Below are 16,969 nucleotides of genomic sequence, written 5' to 3'. Positions count from 1 at the left end.
ACTTCCTTTATGACAGGAAACAAATGAGTTACCACAGTGGGGTGGAAAAGCTGAAACAGTTTTTATTCTAATTACTGAAATAAGTGGGCCCAAAAAAATACTGTTCTACAGTATATAAACTCAGACATGTCGATACTAATAAGGATACCATTATTACGGACTATACAACAATTTCTCCTTCCAACCTCGGAAAAACTACAATCCCACAATGCTTTGCGCCTGGCAACATTTCTTGTCTACGTGGGAAGGGAGGCATCCCGACGGTGGACACAAACAAAATATTCAACGGTTTTGATGTGTATGCTACGCTGGAGGTAACCGTGGCATGACAGGAGGTTTTGGAGGCGAACCCGCTGACGTTTCTAAATATGTGGCTCAAACCCGAAGAGATCCTGCTGAAAAACGCCTTTAAACTGTGGGTGACCGAGAAGGATAATGAGTATTTCGTGCTTCAAAGGAGGCGAGGGTACGGTGAGGGTGGAGGCGGCTTGACAGGTAACGTCCGGGGGTATGTTTTCACCTCCTCGCATGTTTGGTAGCTGCTGTGTTTTAAGATACCAAGTTGGTATTATTTGACTCACGGGTCACGAATGACCATCTTTTCCTGTTTGAGTTTTTTCTCTCCTGACGATCGAGAAGACAGTGTACATACAGTAGCATGCTAGAAATGCACTGCAACAGGTTTAATGCCAAATAGTGAACAGATGGCTTGTCTTAACATTGTTATCTACCTGTCAAAGTGTAATTTGTTCGAGCATAATAGTTGCCTGACGGTTTGCATGGAGCAAAGTACAGGGGATGTTTGTTTACACTGTTCATTTAATTTCAAGCTGGCTGGCCTGTAGCTATGCTTCAGGTTAGCCTGGATAATTATAGATGAAGGAGTAAGGACATGATTGTATCATCTTCATTCAGATTCTGAGAATGGATCATTTATTTTGCTTTGGGTTTGCAGAAAAATGACGTGAAAGGTGCATTTGTTTACAGCCCCAGGTCACTTTGCGTTGACAACTCAAAGTGGGTGAATAGTTTACAAAGCAATTGCCCAAAAAATGTATTCAAATAAGAGTACTGTTACTTTTGAGTATTACCAAGTTGTCCAAATAGCAAATTCAGCCCTAATAAATGCTTTTGAATTAACTTTGTTTACACACGCGGAACAGCACAATAGGCTCACCAGGCATATTTGATCACATAGAACAGGTGGATTCACCCACATTTATCAGCAATGCTGACATCTATGTCATTACTCAAAAACAATTTAAGTTCTGCCAACTTACATCTTTATCTTGACGGTTGTGCATTGCAGATTGCTTTTCTCCCTGTTCCATTTGACATGCACAACTGCAATTTGGCTTTATTCCACAGAGCATTAAATTTTACAAACGCATACCAAAACAGTCTTCAGTGTGTTTCTCAAATTCCTAGTGGCGATCTTGTTGGCTGAAATGATGACATTTTTAGGCAGACACAGATGACGGTGCATGGCATACATGTGGCATACTTGGAGTCCATCTATTTTATGTCATGCTTATCCTCACTGAGGTTGCGGGTGAGCTGGAGCCTATCTGATTTTATTCAATTATAAACACTTGAACCTAAGTCCTGAACAGAATGTATCTTAATGAAACAGAATAAAAGTAGTGTTTGTTCTTAACAAAGATACTCAAATAAAAGTAAAACGTATGTTACATCTAAACTGCTCTGACACATACAATTTATCCCCAAAAATTGCTGAAGTTAATGTAATTTAGTAAATGTAGTTCTTACCACCATTTTTGTTTTAACATCACTGTAATGTCAGACTCGCAGCCTGGCCAATAAATGTGTCAGCTACTGTATAGACACTTTGATGTTGACTTGTGATGGCATTCTGCATAAAAAATTAAGACAAGCAGACTATCATTTAAAGCAGTAAGACTCCATCCCGCCATGGCGAGGAATGTGTTAAACAATAGAGAGTGTGCTTTAATAATAACCGGAATTAATCATTATACCTGCATGGTGTAATATAATAGCGACAGCTGAATGCTGCAGCTTGAAGCCCTCTACAACTCGAGAGCCTTTCATGTCTCAAGAATCTTTCAGAGGGTTTAATGTCTATTCTGTACAGTGAGATGACCTTTGTCGTCTCCCAATGAGAGCATGATGATGCATTATGTTTTGTGACACTTGAAGTTCCTCAAATGTTATACTGGAACATGCTAAGAAGTCATTTACCCACAACAGCAGCAAGGCCAGTGCAAATCTGAAGTCTATCTGTCTACTTGTTAATTATTCATGGGCGGAATGTGAGAGAGAAGCCTTAAAGTGCCAGATGTGGTAGTTGCGTATCTCTGACGTCAAGCCCAGAATCACGTTCTACCCTGCTAGCTCGTGTTTAGAAGCACAATCTATTAAATGTAAATCTAAGTGAAATACATATTTTTCAACAAAAATCTCGTTGACATTGTCATTATCTTTTGTGAAGTTTCAGACACCGTCGGAACATAATCTTTTGAGATGCTCTTAGTCCTAAACCACAGTTAAAAACAATATTACCAAAATGAGATTGCGGCTGTGAATTAAGTAATAATTGTGCCCTGTAGTTGTAGAAGTGTGAAGGTCACACAGTGTTGGTTAAAATATCACTCCACTCTATGTTGCAGGTCTCCTTGTGGGAACGTTGGACACAGTACTGGACTCCACATCCAAAGTGGCTCCTTTCCGCATACTGCACCATACGCCAGATTCACAAGTGTATTGGTCGATAGCATGCGGTATTTGCTTGTGATAGCATTTTTTTCTCTTCTTGCTGAATTTGAACTTTCAAATGTAATGTAGAAAATAAAATATCATTGTGTAAGCTATTTCCGTATGTTGTGTCAGGTGTCACCAAGGAGGAGATATTCCAGCACTGGGATTGGCTGATGCAGAATATCATGAGGACCCTCTCTGTCTTCGACTCCAGCGAGGACATCACCAGCTTTGTGCAGGGCAAGATCAGAGTACGAAATCCTAAAGACTTAGTACAAGATATATGTATCATTGTGCCACCGTAGTCTTTTTGCATTGACACCGTCTTAATGTTATTCATTTCATTGGGATGCACCATAGAGGGACGCTTTGGTGTAACCTGGCATCGTCATGACACCAGCAGCTCACCCTTAATACTGTATGTTGTATTTTTCAGGGTCTGATTGCTGAAGAAGGGAAGACGTCTCACGTGCTGGAGGATGATCCTGAGAAGTTCAGAGAGGCGTACTTGAGGTTCGAGAATTGGTTTTCGCTGCCGCCAGAGGAGAAGCTGGTCACGTATTATTCCTGCAGTTACTGGAAAGGCAAAGTGCCATGCCAAGGTTGGCTCTACCTCAGCACCAATTTCCTCTGCTTTTATTCCTACCTGCTGGGATCTGAGGGTGAGACTTTTGTTGCTTGCAAAAGATACTTTCATTAACAGTGGTGTCTATCATTTAACCTTCAATTTGACCTCCTTTTCAGCTCGTTCATGGCCATTTTTGTCCGCATACACAGTCTGTAATTTTGCAGACTTTTGAAAATGTTTTTTTGCTTATTTTTCTGCAAACTTATTTTAACTAACGTTGGCTTTCATAGTGCAGTTTCTCAAAAACATCATGCAGTCGTAAATTATATGCTCCCACAAAATTGCCCTTCAAAAACAGTTTTTACTTTGTACTATGATTGTGATACCTCGATTTGCTGTATCGGTGCTCAAAATTCGAAGTATTATCCGAATAGTAATTAAACAGATTGAGATTTCTTGTGTTTTGATTATTTTTTATTTATTTTATTTTTTTACATTTTAATGTTTTTGGGGGCGATGAAACTGAATGCAGACATCCCAAAAATATAAAAGTGTAAAAAAATTAAAAAAAAGACTAAAATGGACATAAGTGTTTTTTATTTAGCATCAACAATATTTATATTTGAATTTAGCCATTATCCTGACAGTTCCAGAATATTTCCATTTTGCTTGCATTTTTAGTGAAACTGGTCATCTCATGGGACGAGATTTGGAGGTTGGAGAAAACATCAAACGTCATCCTGACTGAGAGCATTCATGTGGTGGCTCACGGGGAGGATCACTATTTCTCCATGCTGCTGCACCTCAATGAAACATTTGTCATCATGGAGCAGCTAGCTGACTACTCCATTAAGCGCCTTTTCGATAAGGAGGCCTTTGAAAGAGAGACAGCACTCTCAGACCCGCTGCAAATTACCAAGAGGTGCTGTTTTGTTTTTTTTTGCTCATTAGATCATCAGATTGCATGTTATAAATTCATCCATTTTTACCAACTTAGTAACATAAATTACCCGACACTTTTTGGCTTTTGGTTTTCATGGCAGTTTCATTATTAGTTCATAACAATTTGTGATAGAACAGCTAATAGATGTCTGGTTCAAGATTCTACAACATACAACGCACAGCTCAAGGGTATACAATAGCATTCATCCACATATGCATCCATAGAAGAGCAGTCAACCATGCCACAACTAACCTCAATCGTGAAGCGAGAAATACCGCCCACTCTTCAGCAGCATTTAGTTCTGCCCACTTATTCCCAATATGCAAAAGCATATTTGAAACGCCATACAATTTGCTGTAAGGCAAAATATTCCGAGCTACTTTCAGAATATCCGACATATCAGCAATAAGTGTCTCCCAATAGTAATTTGTAATTGCAAAAAATGGCAACATTTCTGATGTGACTGAAGATGACTTTTTGTTTATATAAATTATCTATAGTGTGTTGTCATCTGAGCCATATATTGCCCACACTTAATTGACTCATTCCTGTAAGAATACAAATATATACAGTAGGTAATTCACAAAACAAACCCCTTAAATGTTTAACCTCCTCAAAATAAATCAATAATCAAGTTTTTATGATATTCATCATGACATTTTTTTTTTCTCCCACAGAGGCCTAGAGGCTCATGCAAAAAGTGAGCTGTTCCGGACATTTTTCAGGCTTCCCAAAGAGGAAAATCTGTTAGAAGTGCACGAGAGTTTCCTGTGGGTGCCTTTCAGCCATTTTAATACACTTGGCAAGATCTGTCTATCTGAGACCTACTTGTGTTTTGCCAGCCAGGACGGGAGCCAGTGTCACATCATCATTCCAATGCGCGAGGTAGAACACCCAACGGCTTCACTTGATTTATTTCCATGCTGACACTTCCTTCCGCCACACATAATATGATGAAATTACTTTCTGGCTGACCAACGCGCCACCTTCCAGGTCGTAAATGTTGAGAAGCCAGATTCCAGCAGCCGTGCTTTAACAGTGTATGTGCGTGGGAAAAGGGCACTTCGTTTCACTGAAGTGCGGGACTACCAGCGTCTGGCAACAACGATCCGCAGCAGATGTGGGATTAGTGCTAGTCCGCAGCACTCAGCCTCAGCAGAGGTAACAATTCTACAGTTTTTTGGGGCGTCCCCCCCCAACATCAACATGGTTTTATCCTTGTCTCTAAGGTCATCCGAGGTGAATGTCAGTCGCTTATCAACCACTTTGATGACAACCCAGAGGATGTGACACTCATGGTGGGCCAGAAAGACAGCAGCAAGGCAGTAAGCACGGAGGCGCTCATGACGGTTTTCCACCCTCAAGATGTTGAAAACCTTGACCCCAAAATGGTATGGGACAAACACACTAGCATTTAGGACAAGGTCAATACTGTTCCTGACTAATGGCTAATAGATGTGGAAAAAGGCATCATATTTTAACTTGAAAAGTATCTCCCTATTTTCTATGTACTTGTGTTGCTTCTAACTTTCGTCTCATATTATTTTTTGGGTGGTAAAAAATAATATATTAAAGCAGTGATCACCAACAACTGGACCGCACAGTTGAAAAAAAAATCCTTCCGGTCTATCAGAAGCTAAAAAACATTTCATGTTGATAAGTGATTCAAAATAAAGATGCTAATTATCTTGGTCGCTAACGCTAATGTTAAAAGAGTTAACTCTCTTACCGCCAAAAACTTTTAATGACGTCTACTAAAATCCAAATAAATGCTGCCAAAAACATTTATTTGTTTGCTATGTTTTTTTTTTTTCCTCAATGGGCAGTGCGATGTCTGTGCAGCGCTGCCTTGACATTGGGGTTGTAAAATCCCAAAACACCCACTAACTATGGCCAGCAGATGGCAGCATTGTATCTCTTTTCAATGGGCTACCAATGTGTCAAATTACATGAAAACATGGCGGATCTTAGGAAATAGAACATTTTCAAGGAAAAAAAAAATGTAGCTTCACTTATTGTTCTACTGAAATTACCCCTTTAATGGTATCATTCATGATAAGCGTTACCATAGCGACCCTATTAAAAGCATTGTTGCTGTTTTTAAAACATTTTAGCATTTTAAAAACCTAACAAACCACCAGAAGCCGCCTCCCGGTACGTGAAAGTTACGAACTTCTATGAAAAGATTGGGGACCACTGACTTAAAGAATTAACACAAAAAAATTGCCATAAGTAAATTATTTGTAAGTATTTTAAAATAGGATGTTTTCAATCACCCTATATAAAGACTAAAATATTAAGATACACAGTTTGATGAAATCAGTGTCTAAAAAAAAAAAAAAGTTGGTTAAAACACTTTTAATGCCAGAATCCTTATCCTCATGATCAACAGCTTAAAGAGAAGATGAAGGAGCAATCCTGGAACATCCATTTTTCGGAATATGGCCGTGGTACAAGTATGTTCTTCACCAGGAAGACACGCGACTTGATTGTCCGCGGAGTTCCTGAAGCCTTGAGAGGAGAGCTCTGGATGCTTTTCTCAGGTAATTTGTTGTTGTTGTTTTTAACACTCAACATTCTTCTCACATTCAACTCATAATTACCTTTCTTTCCATGCTGTAATGTACAAGGAGCCGTAAACGACATGGCCACTCACCCTGGCTATTATACGGAGCTGGTGGAACAGTCTCTGGGCACGAGCACGTTGGCAACAGATGAGATTGAGAGAGACCTTCATCGCTCTCTGCCAGAGCATCCTGCCTTTCAGAGTGATACAGGAATCTCCGCCCTACGCAGAGTCCTCACCGCATATGCTTATAGGAACCCTAAAATTGGCTACTGCCAGGTAAAGTCTCTTTTGTGCATTCTTTATATTTATTTGTAAATTGAACTGTATTGTTATTCAAGATTTTGGATATAAAATATTTTTAGAATATTTATTAAAAGGGGTGCACTGAAAAATGCACTCATGGCAGACATGATTTGTAACCTTTCAAGGGACACACGGGTGCTTGATGCTCGTCATTTTTCTGTGAGCAGTTAAGTCAAAGAGTGACTCATTTATTTTACTCAGGCCATGAACATTCTGACGTCCGTGTTGCTGCTCTACGCCAAAGAGGAGGAAGCCTTTTGGCTATTAGTTGCTGTCTGCGAGAGGATGTTGCCAGATTATTTCAACCGGAGAATTATAGGTAAGAGGATGGCTGACAGGGATGGGGATTTGATAAATGGCCTTGATTGATTTATGCCAGTCTTTAGGTGACGATACGATGACTTTGTTTCTCCAGGGGCGTTGGTCGACCAGGCTGTTTTCGAGGATCTGATTCGAGAGAACCTCCCCCAGCTGGTGGAGAATATGACAGATCTGAGTTTCTTCTCGTCCGTCTCTTTGTCCTGGTTTCTCACCCTCTTCATCAGCGTGCTGCCCATTGAAAGCGCCGTGAATGTGGTGGACTGCTTTTTCTACGACGGCATCAAAGCCATCCTGCAGCTCGGCCTGGCCGTGCTCGATTACAACATGGACGCTCTGATCAGCTGCCATGATGATGCTGAAGCTGTTACCACCCTCAACAAGTAAGGGTCTATTCTGAATTCACCGGGGGTGGTGGTGGTGGTGGGTGCAAGTGTTGGAACGCGGCCAGAAATGGCCGGAAACGGCGCTGATGTGTAAAACCCGAAAGTCGGAAGTCCGTGGCATCTACCCCATTGGGGCGATCTTGCAAGGTTGCTGGAAAAGCCATCAGCTGGGTGATACTGCCCTCTAATGGATTATCTGGGCAATGCATGTGATAGATCGTATACATCAGGGTTTTAATGGGGAAAAAATATTGTACTCATGAAATAGTACAATTTTATTTAATACGATGCGTTAGGCGTTATAGGGTTAAAAATCGAATAGTTGATCTATTTTTGCTCTGCTGCCACCTGCTGGCCGTTTGTGTAATAACTACCATTTCTTCAACCGTTCTTTGCAGTTGAGAGGCCGCATCAAAGCCTATGTTTAAATATGTCTTTGGTACACTTAAAACATTTAAAATCGAACGTATTTATATGTTTTGGGGAGCAAATGAGTTACGCACAAACTATGAATGTTAGGTTTATGTTAAAACTGATTTAGAATATATTATTGTTGTCTGAACATTTTGCACAGTAATTATTTTTGGATAAATAAAACCTTTAACTCTTTGACTGCCAAAAACGTTAAATAACGTTTAGTAAAATCCTAGGGAGGAGTGCCAAAGACGTTAAAAGACGTTTGTTTCAAAACAGAGGTGAAACTAACCATTTTCTATTGTTGATTACTGAAAAATGGAATAAGGTAGAAACAAACTTTTTTTTTCTGATGAAAGATGAGAGTCCAATCTTTCATTTAGTAGTATGTGTGTTTCCATAGTCCAAACACATCATTTTCTGTGGACCTTGAAAGATCAGTCAAAATGCTTAAATCGGCTGGCACCCACGGCATCCCTTTTCTGAAAACGTCTGGCAGTCAAAGAGTTAATTGAATATTTTTTGGGTTTATTAGATTAAAATCGTAATCGTCCTGAATGACTGAGATTTTATTTTTTGGCCTTATCGTCCAGCCCTAATTCACATTAAAAAATTTTATTTGTTTTTTTAGATTTTTTGATAGTGTGACAAACAAAGACAGCCCGCTGCCACCCACAGTGCAGCAAGCCCCCGTAGGCAACAACGATAAATCGACCAACGTAAACGTGGACATCAGCGAACTGATCCGAGAAGCCTATGAGGTACTGCCGCGTTTTTTTGTCTCTCCCCCCCAGATCCATTTGACTGTGTTTTTGAAGTTCATTTTCTCTCCTCTAGAAATATGGCAGCATTCGCTCAGAGGAGGTTGAGAGTTCCCGAAAAAGAAACAAGCTTTTTGTGATCCAGACACTGGAGGACACAACAAAGCAGAATGTTGTAAGTCGGCACTCTCATTTTTATTTCCACGTTCGCTGTATATCGCAGGAACGTTTTTACAAGTTACGTTACGAAAAAGTGTGTTTTAATGTGTTTACATAAAAAAAAAGGTAAAAAGAGGCTAATGTAGTGATTTCAAATTTGTCAGTGATGATTGGTTTCTTTGCAGATTCGTGTAGTCTCCCAAGACGTCAAATTTACTCCTGCCCAACTTGACGAGCTTTACAATTTGTTCAAAGTGAGTGACCCACTTAGCCGTTCTCTCAAATCAAGTGTGTCTTTAATCTAGTCGTCATTCCGAGTATGTTGTTTCAGAGGCAACATTTTCTCAGCTGCTACTGGACAATGAAGAGCCCAGCTCTGCTCCACCACGATCCGAGTCTGGCCTACTTGGAGCAGTACCAGCTGGGCTTCCAACAGTTCAGCGTGCTCTTCTCCCTGCTGGAGCCTTGGACTTTCTGCACCAACAAGAGCACGCTTTCGCTTTGGGTTTTCCGCTTAATCGACGAGAACCAAGACGGCTTAGTCAACTTTAAAGAGTTCTGTTGCGCTCTTGGTGAGTGTACCGTTCAGACCGCCTTTGTCACAAATGCTGCTTTCATTTTTCTTTATTCAGTAACATTATGCGTTATTTCCTGCAGATAATTTGTATTGTGGATCTTTTACAAATAAGCTGAAGTTCCTCTTCAAGCTGCATCTACCACCGGGTAAGTGTCTTGAGTAATGTTGCACCTCTGTCACCTTCTGAATTGCACTTTTTTTTTTAAATCTCAGAATGTAATAATTGTAGTTGAACAAATCGTTCAGTCAACACAGAAGCAACGCGAAAGTGAAAGCGAACCACGCCAAATCCGGCATCAGTGTTTATTCAGTGAGCACATTGCTTGGTGAGGGAGAACGCCCTTGAATCTGTGACTCTGATCTGCATGATGTGGCACTATGTGCTCGAAGGCAGCATCAAGAATAGTCTGCATGGGGTACAACATCTTTGCCATGGTAACGATAGCTGCGTGGATCTGTGAGGGCATTTTATGCTTTTTGTGTCATGACGAAGACTATTTGAATTTTGGCCTCACAGCTTGGCAGAAATACTCACATGATGTCAGTGTGTTAGACAGCAAAAGACAGTCGCTTAGGACAAGTTACGGGGCAGACAATGACTATAAAAATAAAATACATAGGATGAATAAAATGAGTCTCTTCTCTTCCAATGGAACGAAGGCATAGCAGTTAGTGCTTACGAGGCTGCGTTGCAAACGTGTAGACTGTAACAGCGCCCTCTGTTGGCTGACATGTAGTACACTCCATTTTACAGCTGATGTCTCAAATTGAGCCATTTTCAACAGTAAGAAGATCATATTTTGTCTATAATTCATTTGATGATGTAGTTTAGTGACAGCAAGTAATTATGCCTGAAAAATAATGAATTTAAGAAATTAATTCTGGACGAAATCTCTTTTTACTGCTTAAAATAGCAAAATGAGTCAAGTATCCCTTAAATACACAACATTCAATAGTTTCCTATGTTGCAAAAGATCATAGGTGAGCAGGATTCTATCCCCACCTGACTTTTGGGCTAGGTGTTCATAGCAATTGGTAAATGGGGCCGAATTCAAATTCACTCAATCGTTATTAGTACCACAGAAGAATACGTTTTTGTACTGTATTTGATGCAAATGGCTTATATGGCCAATGTTTTCTTGATTAATAATCGACAACACTTCCTCTGCCTTGCTTATGCTCTTCTGTCTCTTCATCTTTTCCTCTCAGTGCGCTTACAGTCATTCTCTTCTAGCTTTCACAGGTAGTCCTTTGCACGTACAGGATCAAAGACTGCCAAACTGTTTTGCAACGACAGAAGGCTCTCCTCACTTGAGTAGACTTCCTGGTTAGCGTCTTGACTGCTTCTTCCCTCCTTCGAGTCTCACTTTTCCCTTTCCCTAAATTGTCATCCTTGCTTCAATATATCAATGTTCTTATTATGGTCTGCTGACATTTAGCCCATACGTTGCAGACTTTGATCTTCCAGAAGATGGCGTGATTAAGAAAAGTCCTGAAAGAGGTACTTTTACAGTTATGTGTATTCTAAGGCTTTGTGCAAATGCCAACATCTTTCCTGTGTGTGACACTAGATTGTGTGTCTGTAATTGAAAGGTCGAGGGAAAGTGGACCTGCAGGCCTACCTGAAACAATGGCAGAATGAAATACTTAGGAAAGAAGAAACCATCAAGGACCTTCCTCGAATTAATCAGGTAATTGAATTAACTTGCCGATTTACTTTTGTTGAGGCTGTGATGAATAATGACTTACTTAATTAGGGTTGTGTTGCACTCCATAGTTGCACCAGAATGTATACACATTTTTCCCCACATTTTAAAACCATATATGAGAATCTTAACATGTTTTGTTCAAAATACCCCAAATCAGAGTAACGAGTAATGAGACACTCTATTTTCTATTTTGTCCTCTTTTTTTTTTTCTTGTAATAAAAAAAATTCACGATGGGTTTAAAAGGTGTGTGTTGATATGTTGTGTGATGGAGGGCTAAAACTATCCCCAAAAATACATTATGAAATAATTTTATTTATTTTATTTTATTTTTGTCTCCATATCACCAATTTAGTGTTCACTATATACTTTATAATAAACATTTAGTGCCTATTTATCTAAGTATGCTTTTGAGCATCGAGTGCAGGGATGTGCAACTGGTGGCCCATGGATACACTCTGAGTGGTCCCTTGATTAATAAAATAAATAAAAAAATCTTCAAAAAACTCTAATCAAAATTTAACAAATGGGGAGGGGAGACCAGCAAAATCTATAATATGAGAAAAGAAAATTGAACAAAAATGGGGGGGAATGCTAATATGCGACTCAGTGGGTGCCAAAGTGCGAGTGTGCTGGGGATGACGGTGGTTTAAAGTTGTAAAATCACCAATCACCACTAGATGGCAGACATGACTTCCCTGTAGTACAATGTGAATAAGCCTAATATTTTTTTTTGCAGATTTGGAATGAGATGCATTAATAAATATTAACATTTTGAGTGTGTTGATTTTTGTGTGTGTGTGTGGGGGGGGGGGGTGGTGTTTAATTGTAGCAATTTATGTTGGTTTCTTGTTCAGCACGTATTTTGCATATATGTACGTATTTTGTCCGTATTTAAAATAGCATTTTCATTATACATCTGGTTAGGAATTGTGTGGTCCTATGTGATCCCCTCAGTAGCACTAATGAAAAATTGTGGGCCCTTCCACCATTTGGTGCATATTTTTATTTTATTTTATTTTTCTGCAGAGCTCAGTATTGTTCATTCGGTAATTTTACCGATTTGACATGTCATCATCAATTGCTCTCCTTTTTTAAATTTTTTATATATATATATATATATATATATATATATATATATTTTTTTTATTTTTTTATTTTTTTTTTTTTGTATTTTTTTTTTTTATATATATGGGTGAATTTGGTGCATATTTTCAAATTATGCTTCTTCTTCTTTTATTTTTTTTTTAACTTAGGCTCAGTTTATTCAGTTCTCCAAGACCTTGTACAACATTTTTCATGGCGACCCAGAGGAGGAGACTTTGTACCGCGCTGTGGCCCACGTGACCAGCCTCCTTTTAAGGATGGAGGAAGTAGGCCGGAAACTGCAGGAGCCCAGCAGCCCAGCTGCGTCCTCAAAGCCCGCCCCTGCGTACGGGGGGGACGGAGCTCCTCTCACACCCAAAAGCTCCGACACCCCCAGCCCGCAGGAAGCCGGGCCCGAGCCAGGGGTGGACTGGTCCTTCTCCTTCGAGCAGGTCCTCGCGTCGTTGCTCAACGAGCCAGCAATAGTCGGCTTCTTTGACAGACACGTTGACATTCAGAGTAAAATGACGCTAGCTCAAGTGGCCCAGCTGAAGCTAACAGGAAATAGCAAGTGATTGGAGAGATTAGTAAGGCAATCGGCGGATGAAGAGCAAAAAAGGGCTGACATGCGAAATCCTTAAATGGCTTAAAAGGTGCATGCACACAAGAGGCATCTTTTCAATCCTGTATTCTTCACGAAGGGACATTCCTATGCCGCTATTTCCTTGTATATCAATCAACAGTGTTTTTCACTCACAATGTTGACTTCATAGCACTCATTATGCAGATTTCATAAACAGTCTCTCTTTTCCACATTGCACCCAGCCAGAATGCCATAGAGCCCGTACGATATCGCTAATATTGTATACAAGACATAAGTACTGTTTATTGTACAGTGTTCAAAAGTCTTGATAGAAGAGGTTTTCCTATCATCTCTGATGTCATACTAACCGTCATATCAACCTAGTTTGCTCCTGGCAGATTAGCCCCGTTGTACTGTTAACGCTTATCACCAATGTGATGTATAATAACTGTATGCCCCGCTGACGTGTGTTGTCCTGTAAATCTGTTTGGAGAAGAAGCATTGCCATTTGTTTCTTCATTTGCAACACTCGGTACAGTGTAGCTCGTACCCGTATCACCAGTGCAGCGGCTCAAAGTGGACTAGAGTAGAGAGCTGCTTGGAATGGACGTTGAAGGATGTTTTACTTTCATCAAATCTCAGGGTGCAATTTGTATGCGTTTAAAAAAAAAAAAAAAAAAATGTTTATCCTGAGAGAAATCATTTGAAAATTATGACTGAGTTCAACATGATTGTTTTAAGCATGTGTAGCACATTTTGATGCGCGCCTTCAACAACATGCAAAGTGTGAGGTTGTTTTTTTATTTATCTGTGCTTTTGCTGCTTGCGTCCCAATGACTTGTTGCACATTGTTGGAGAATATGCCTACACGTTGGAGGCGTTCGGGTTCAGAAGGTCCTGGGTGCTTTCGTTCGGAGGCTTTATTTCTGACTGTTCTAGACGTAATTTGAGTGCCAGAGATGTTTTTTTTTTCTTCTTCTTCATTTGTTATTGCATTTAACATGTATAGTCTGTACTGCGATTGTGAGTACAAACCAGCATCACCTTTGAAAACTGATGATCATTGTTTACATGGCTTATAAAATGTTGCATATATTATAGTCTACTTTTGATGACGTCAGTAAATAAAGCCTAAAGCCATACACAAGGAAGTGGATGCCCATGCCATCCATTGTTATACAACGTAACTAATATGCTTAATTGATCAAATATAAATATATTGATCTGATTTAAAAGATAGATATTAAATGTATTTTTGTCTGTGACAAGAATGTTATTTTTTACAAAAGGTCTTGTTTTGTCCAAGTATAAACCTTGATGTGAGAGGATTTGACATTTTCATTTGGGTTTAGTTACTCTGTCACACATTTCAAAAGATCGGCATTAATTTTGTTTGAAGGGAAAAGTAGAATTACCCATGACTGCTTTGTAGGGATTTTTTTTCCCATGACATAAAGGCGATTGCTGTAGTATTTAATTCCTTCAGTCATTAATGTGTGCAGTTAATTGTCTGCTGCATTTGCTGAGAATGTGATTTGCCAATAATTCTCTTGCTTATCGGTTTTTTTTTATGTTATAAATGTTGTTGTAGTAATAAAAAGTGGTCTATCTTTTAATAAGATGGTTTGGATCCTTCTTAGTGCCTCAATTCACTGCCCATTCACCCTTGCTCAATATGAAATCATATCTACAACAAAACATACTTAAAGTAATCTAAATATTATTATTCTTTCATTGACTTTTATTTAACCAGGTTAAAAACGTATTTAGATTTGCAATATATTTTGCAAAAGGCACATGAGGGTCCATTGTTGATCAAAACTGGCAATCATCTTTGCAAAATGGCAGAATTACAAAGATACAATTCTGGGGATTGGATCTTACTTGATTTTGCGTATGTCACAAACACTTGCGAAAATGTTTCATGGTCTGATCAAACTGAGTTTGATATTTTTGGCCATGATTCCAAAAGATTTGGCACAAACACAACCAGGAATTCATGAATTTGAATATGAATAGGAATTTAATTTATTTTTTATGTATCTATTAATTTAATTAATTAATTAATTAATTTAGTAAATGGAAGTGCTGACTCACACATCCTCAGTTATTAGAGGGTGTTTTTACATCCCCTCTTGAAAAGTTTCCTCCGTTTACCCCCAACCCAACTTTTGTTGTACAGTTTATGGGTTATATTAATGTGGAGTGTTTAAATGGTTTATCTAGGTCTTATTTTATCTAATTTGAACAGGGGTGTGTAGACCTTGTATGTTCACTTTACCATCTATGGAGGTCAAACTGACCACAAGCGTATTGGCACCATAAACATTATTTTTGCGTGGCAGCCTGGCCTATTTAACAGCTTTCCAGCTGTTCATTTCAGTCTTAGAACACAAAATACTCCTTTGTGAAACAAAGGACAAACAAAACCTTGCATGTGATTAGCTTGTCAACCTTTTAAAGAATGGATTTTCTTTCCAGCAGTGGCACACAAGACAGAAAGGGGAAATACCATGTTGTGGAATGTATATTATCAGCTTTGCTTGAATTTCCCCTCATAAATCACCAAAGTTATTAAAGGTTCACCCAGTTCTATCAAGCGTCTGTCTCTGTCATTTACAAGCGTCAATGTGACTTCCTAATGAATGATCACGATGCTATTCTTCCCCGGAGATTTGGTTGCATGTGGTTGTAACCCCAAGTTCACAACTTCCACCCTGTCATCTCCACTCACTGTCAATTTAGAGATGCTTTGAATCGTTCTAACTTTTTTTTTGTGTGTGTGTGTGTGTGTGTGCCATTAACAGTCTACTCACTGAGGTGACACATTAACTCACCTCAAATGATCAAACAGCGATATGCTAACAGTAAAAGGGTCTTTGTAAAAACATGCCGTGGGTTATTTTTTTTAGTGTCAGACTACATAAACAGTGAGTTCTTTTGGTGGTCATAAAGCAATTAAAAACATCACATGAGAGTGGAATCTAAACTCATTCTTTATCGCAAGTACACACTTGAAGACATTTTTTTCACTGGCATAACAAACCAAAAAAAAGAAGAGTAATAAATAGCCTTACTTGTTGACTTAATCTACGTAGCGCTTGTACTGTGGTGAAAACAAAATTCCGTTACGCCACGTTGTTTAAAAGCTAGCTATATGTCATCAAAATGTATTCTCATAGCTTTGCTAAAGGTTAGCTATGCCAGAGTCAGACAGACCTGACGATATATCGAGAAGGCAGGCTATGCATGGCATGGGCATCCACTTCCTTGAGTAATGGCTGACCGCATACCAAGTGTGAGCAAACGAGGTCATCAGAACGGGACCACCGTTCCTCAACGTTTCGCCCCTTATGACGGTATATCCTCTGGTGGCGGCGTAAGTGAGCTCGGCCGCACCCTGTTGCTAACCTTAAGATTTTATTTGCTCCCTATGTCTTGTCACACAAACACTCTAGAGCTGGAATTATATTATAACAATAATTTATTTTTTATATCTAGAAACAGGAAAGTACAATCCGCAGAGTGTTCAGAAGATGCTAAAAATTCAACTAGCAACCTGACAATGTGGCTTTAGGGTTAGCAATTCCCAACCATCATCAGAAATCATGGCAAATGGTTAATTTTCACTTAGTCGTTACAAAAATTGTTTTTGTTCATCTATATATGCCATCCAAGAAATTGTGAAACCAGATTTCTCACTGTATGTAAAATATGAGCAAATTGAGACAAGGTCATTAGTACAGTAGGCCTACATATAATTTTTGTGAATTTACTCTACTTTTAAAAATCTTTTTTTTAGTCGTACTTAACCAATTAATTGGATTCTGATGATCAGTCTATTAACAATTGCGCTTTG

The 16,969-nt window shown here is 39.2% G+C and overlaps 1 protein-coding gene across 2 annotated transcripts; it reads left to right on the top strand.

Annotated features, from left to right (window-relative positions):
- Window positions 1–243: 243 nt before the first annotated feature.
- Window positions 244–15,013, top strand: tbc1d8b (TBC1 domain family member 8B). 2 transcript variants are annotated; one of them, XM_077546523.1, is made up of 21 exons: window positions 244–495; window positions 2,649–2,759; window positions 2,869–2,987; window positions 3,173–3,398; window positions 3,986–4,226; window positions 4,925–5,132; window positions 5,241–5,408; window positions 5,477–5,638; window positions 6,640–6,790; window positions 6,878–7,092; window positions 7,321–7,438; window positions 7,535–7,820; window positions 8,869–8,998; window positions 9,075–9,173; window positions 9,343–9,411; window positions 9,489–9,729; window positions 9,815–9,880; window positions 10,969–11,061; window positions 11,188–11,235; window positions 11,328–11,425; window positions 12,698–15,013. In XM_077546523.1, the coding sequence occupies exons 1-21, from the start codon at window positions 369–371 to the stop codon at window positions 13,100–13,102; spliced, it is 3,381 nt and encodes a 1,126-aa protein (XP_077402649.1). In that variant the 5' UTR covers window positions 244–368; the 3' UTR covers window positions 13,103–15,013. The 2 variants fall into 2 exon arrangements, with proteins under 2 accessions (XP_077402649.1, XP_077402650.1); XM_077546524.1 differs by lacking the exon at window positions 10,969–11,061 and having other exon boundaries at window positions 12,698–15,012.
- The last annotated feature ends 1,956 nt before the right edge of the window (window positions 15,014–16,969 follow it).

The sequence above is a fragment of the Vanacampus margaritifer genome, chromosome 16 (assembly GCF_051991255.1).
Source record: "Vanacampus margaritifer isolate UIUO_Vmar chromosome 16, RoL_Vmar_1.0, whole genome shotgun sequence".
NCBI lineage: Eukaryota > Metazoa > Chordata > Actinopteri > Syngnathiformes > Syngnathidae > Vanacampus > Vanacampus margaritifer.
This window is presented reverse-complemented; position numbering and strand designations above follow the sequence as displayed.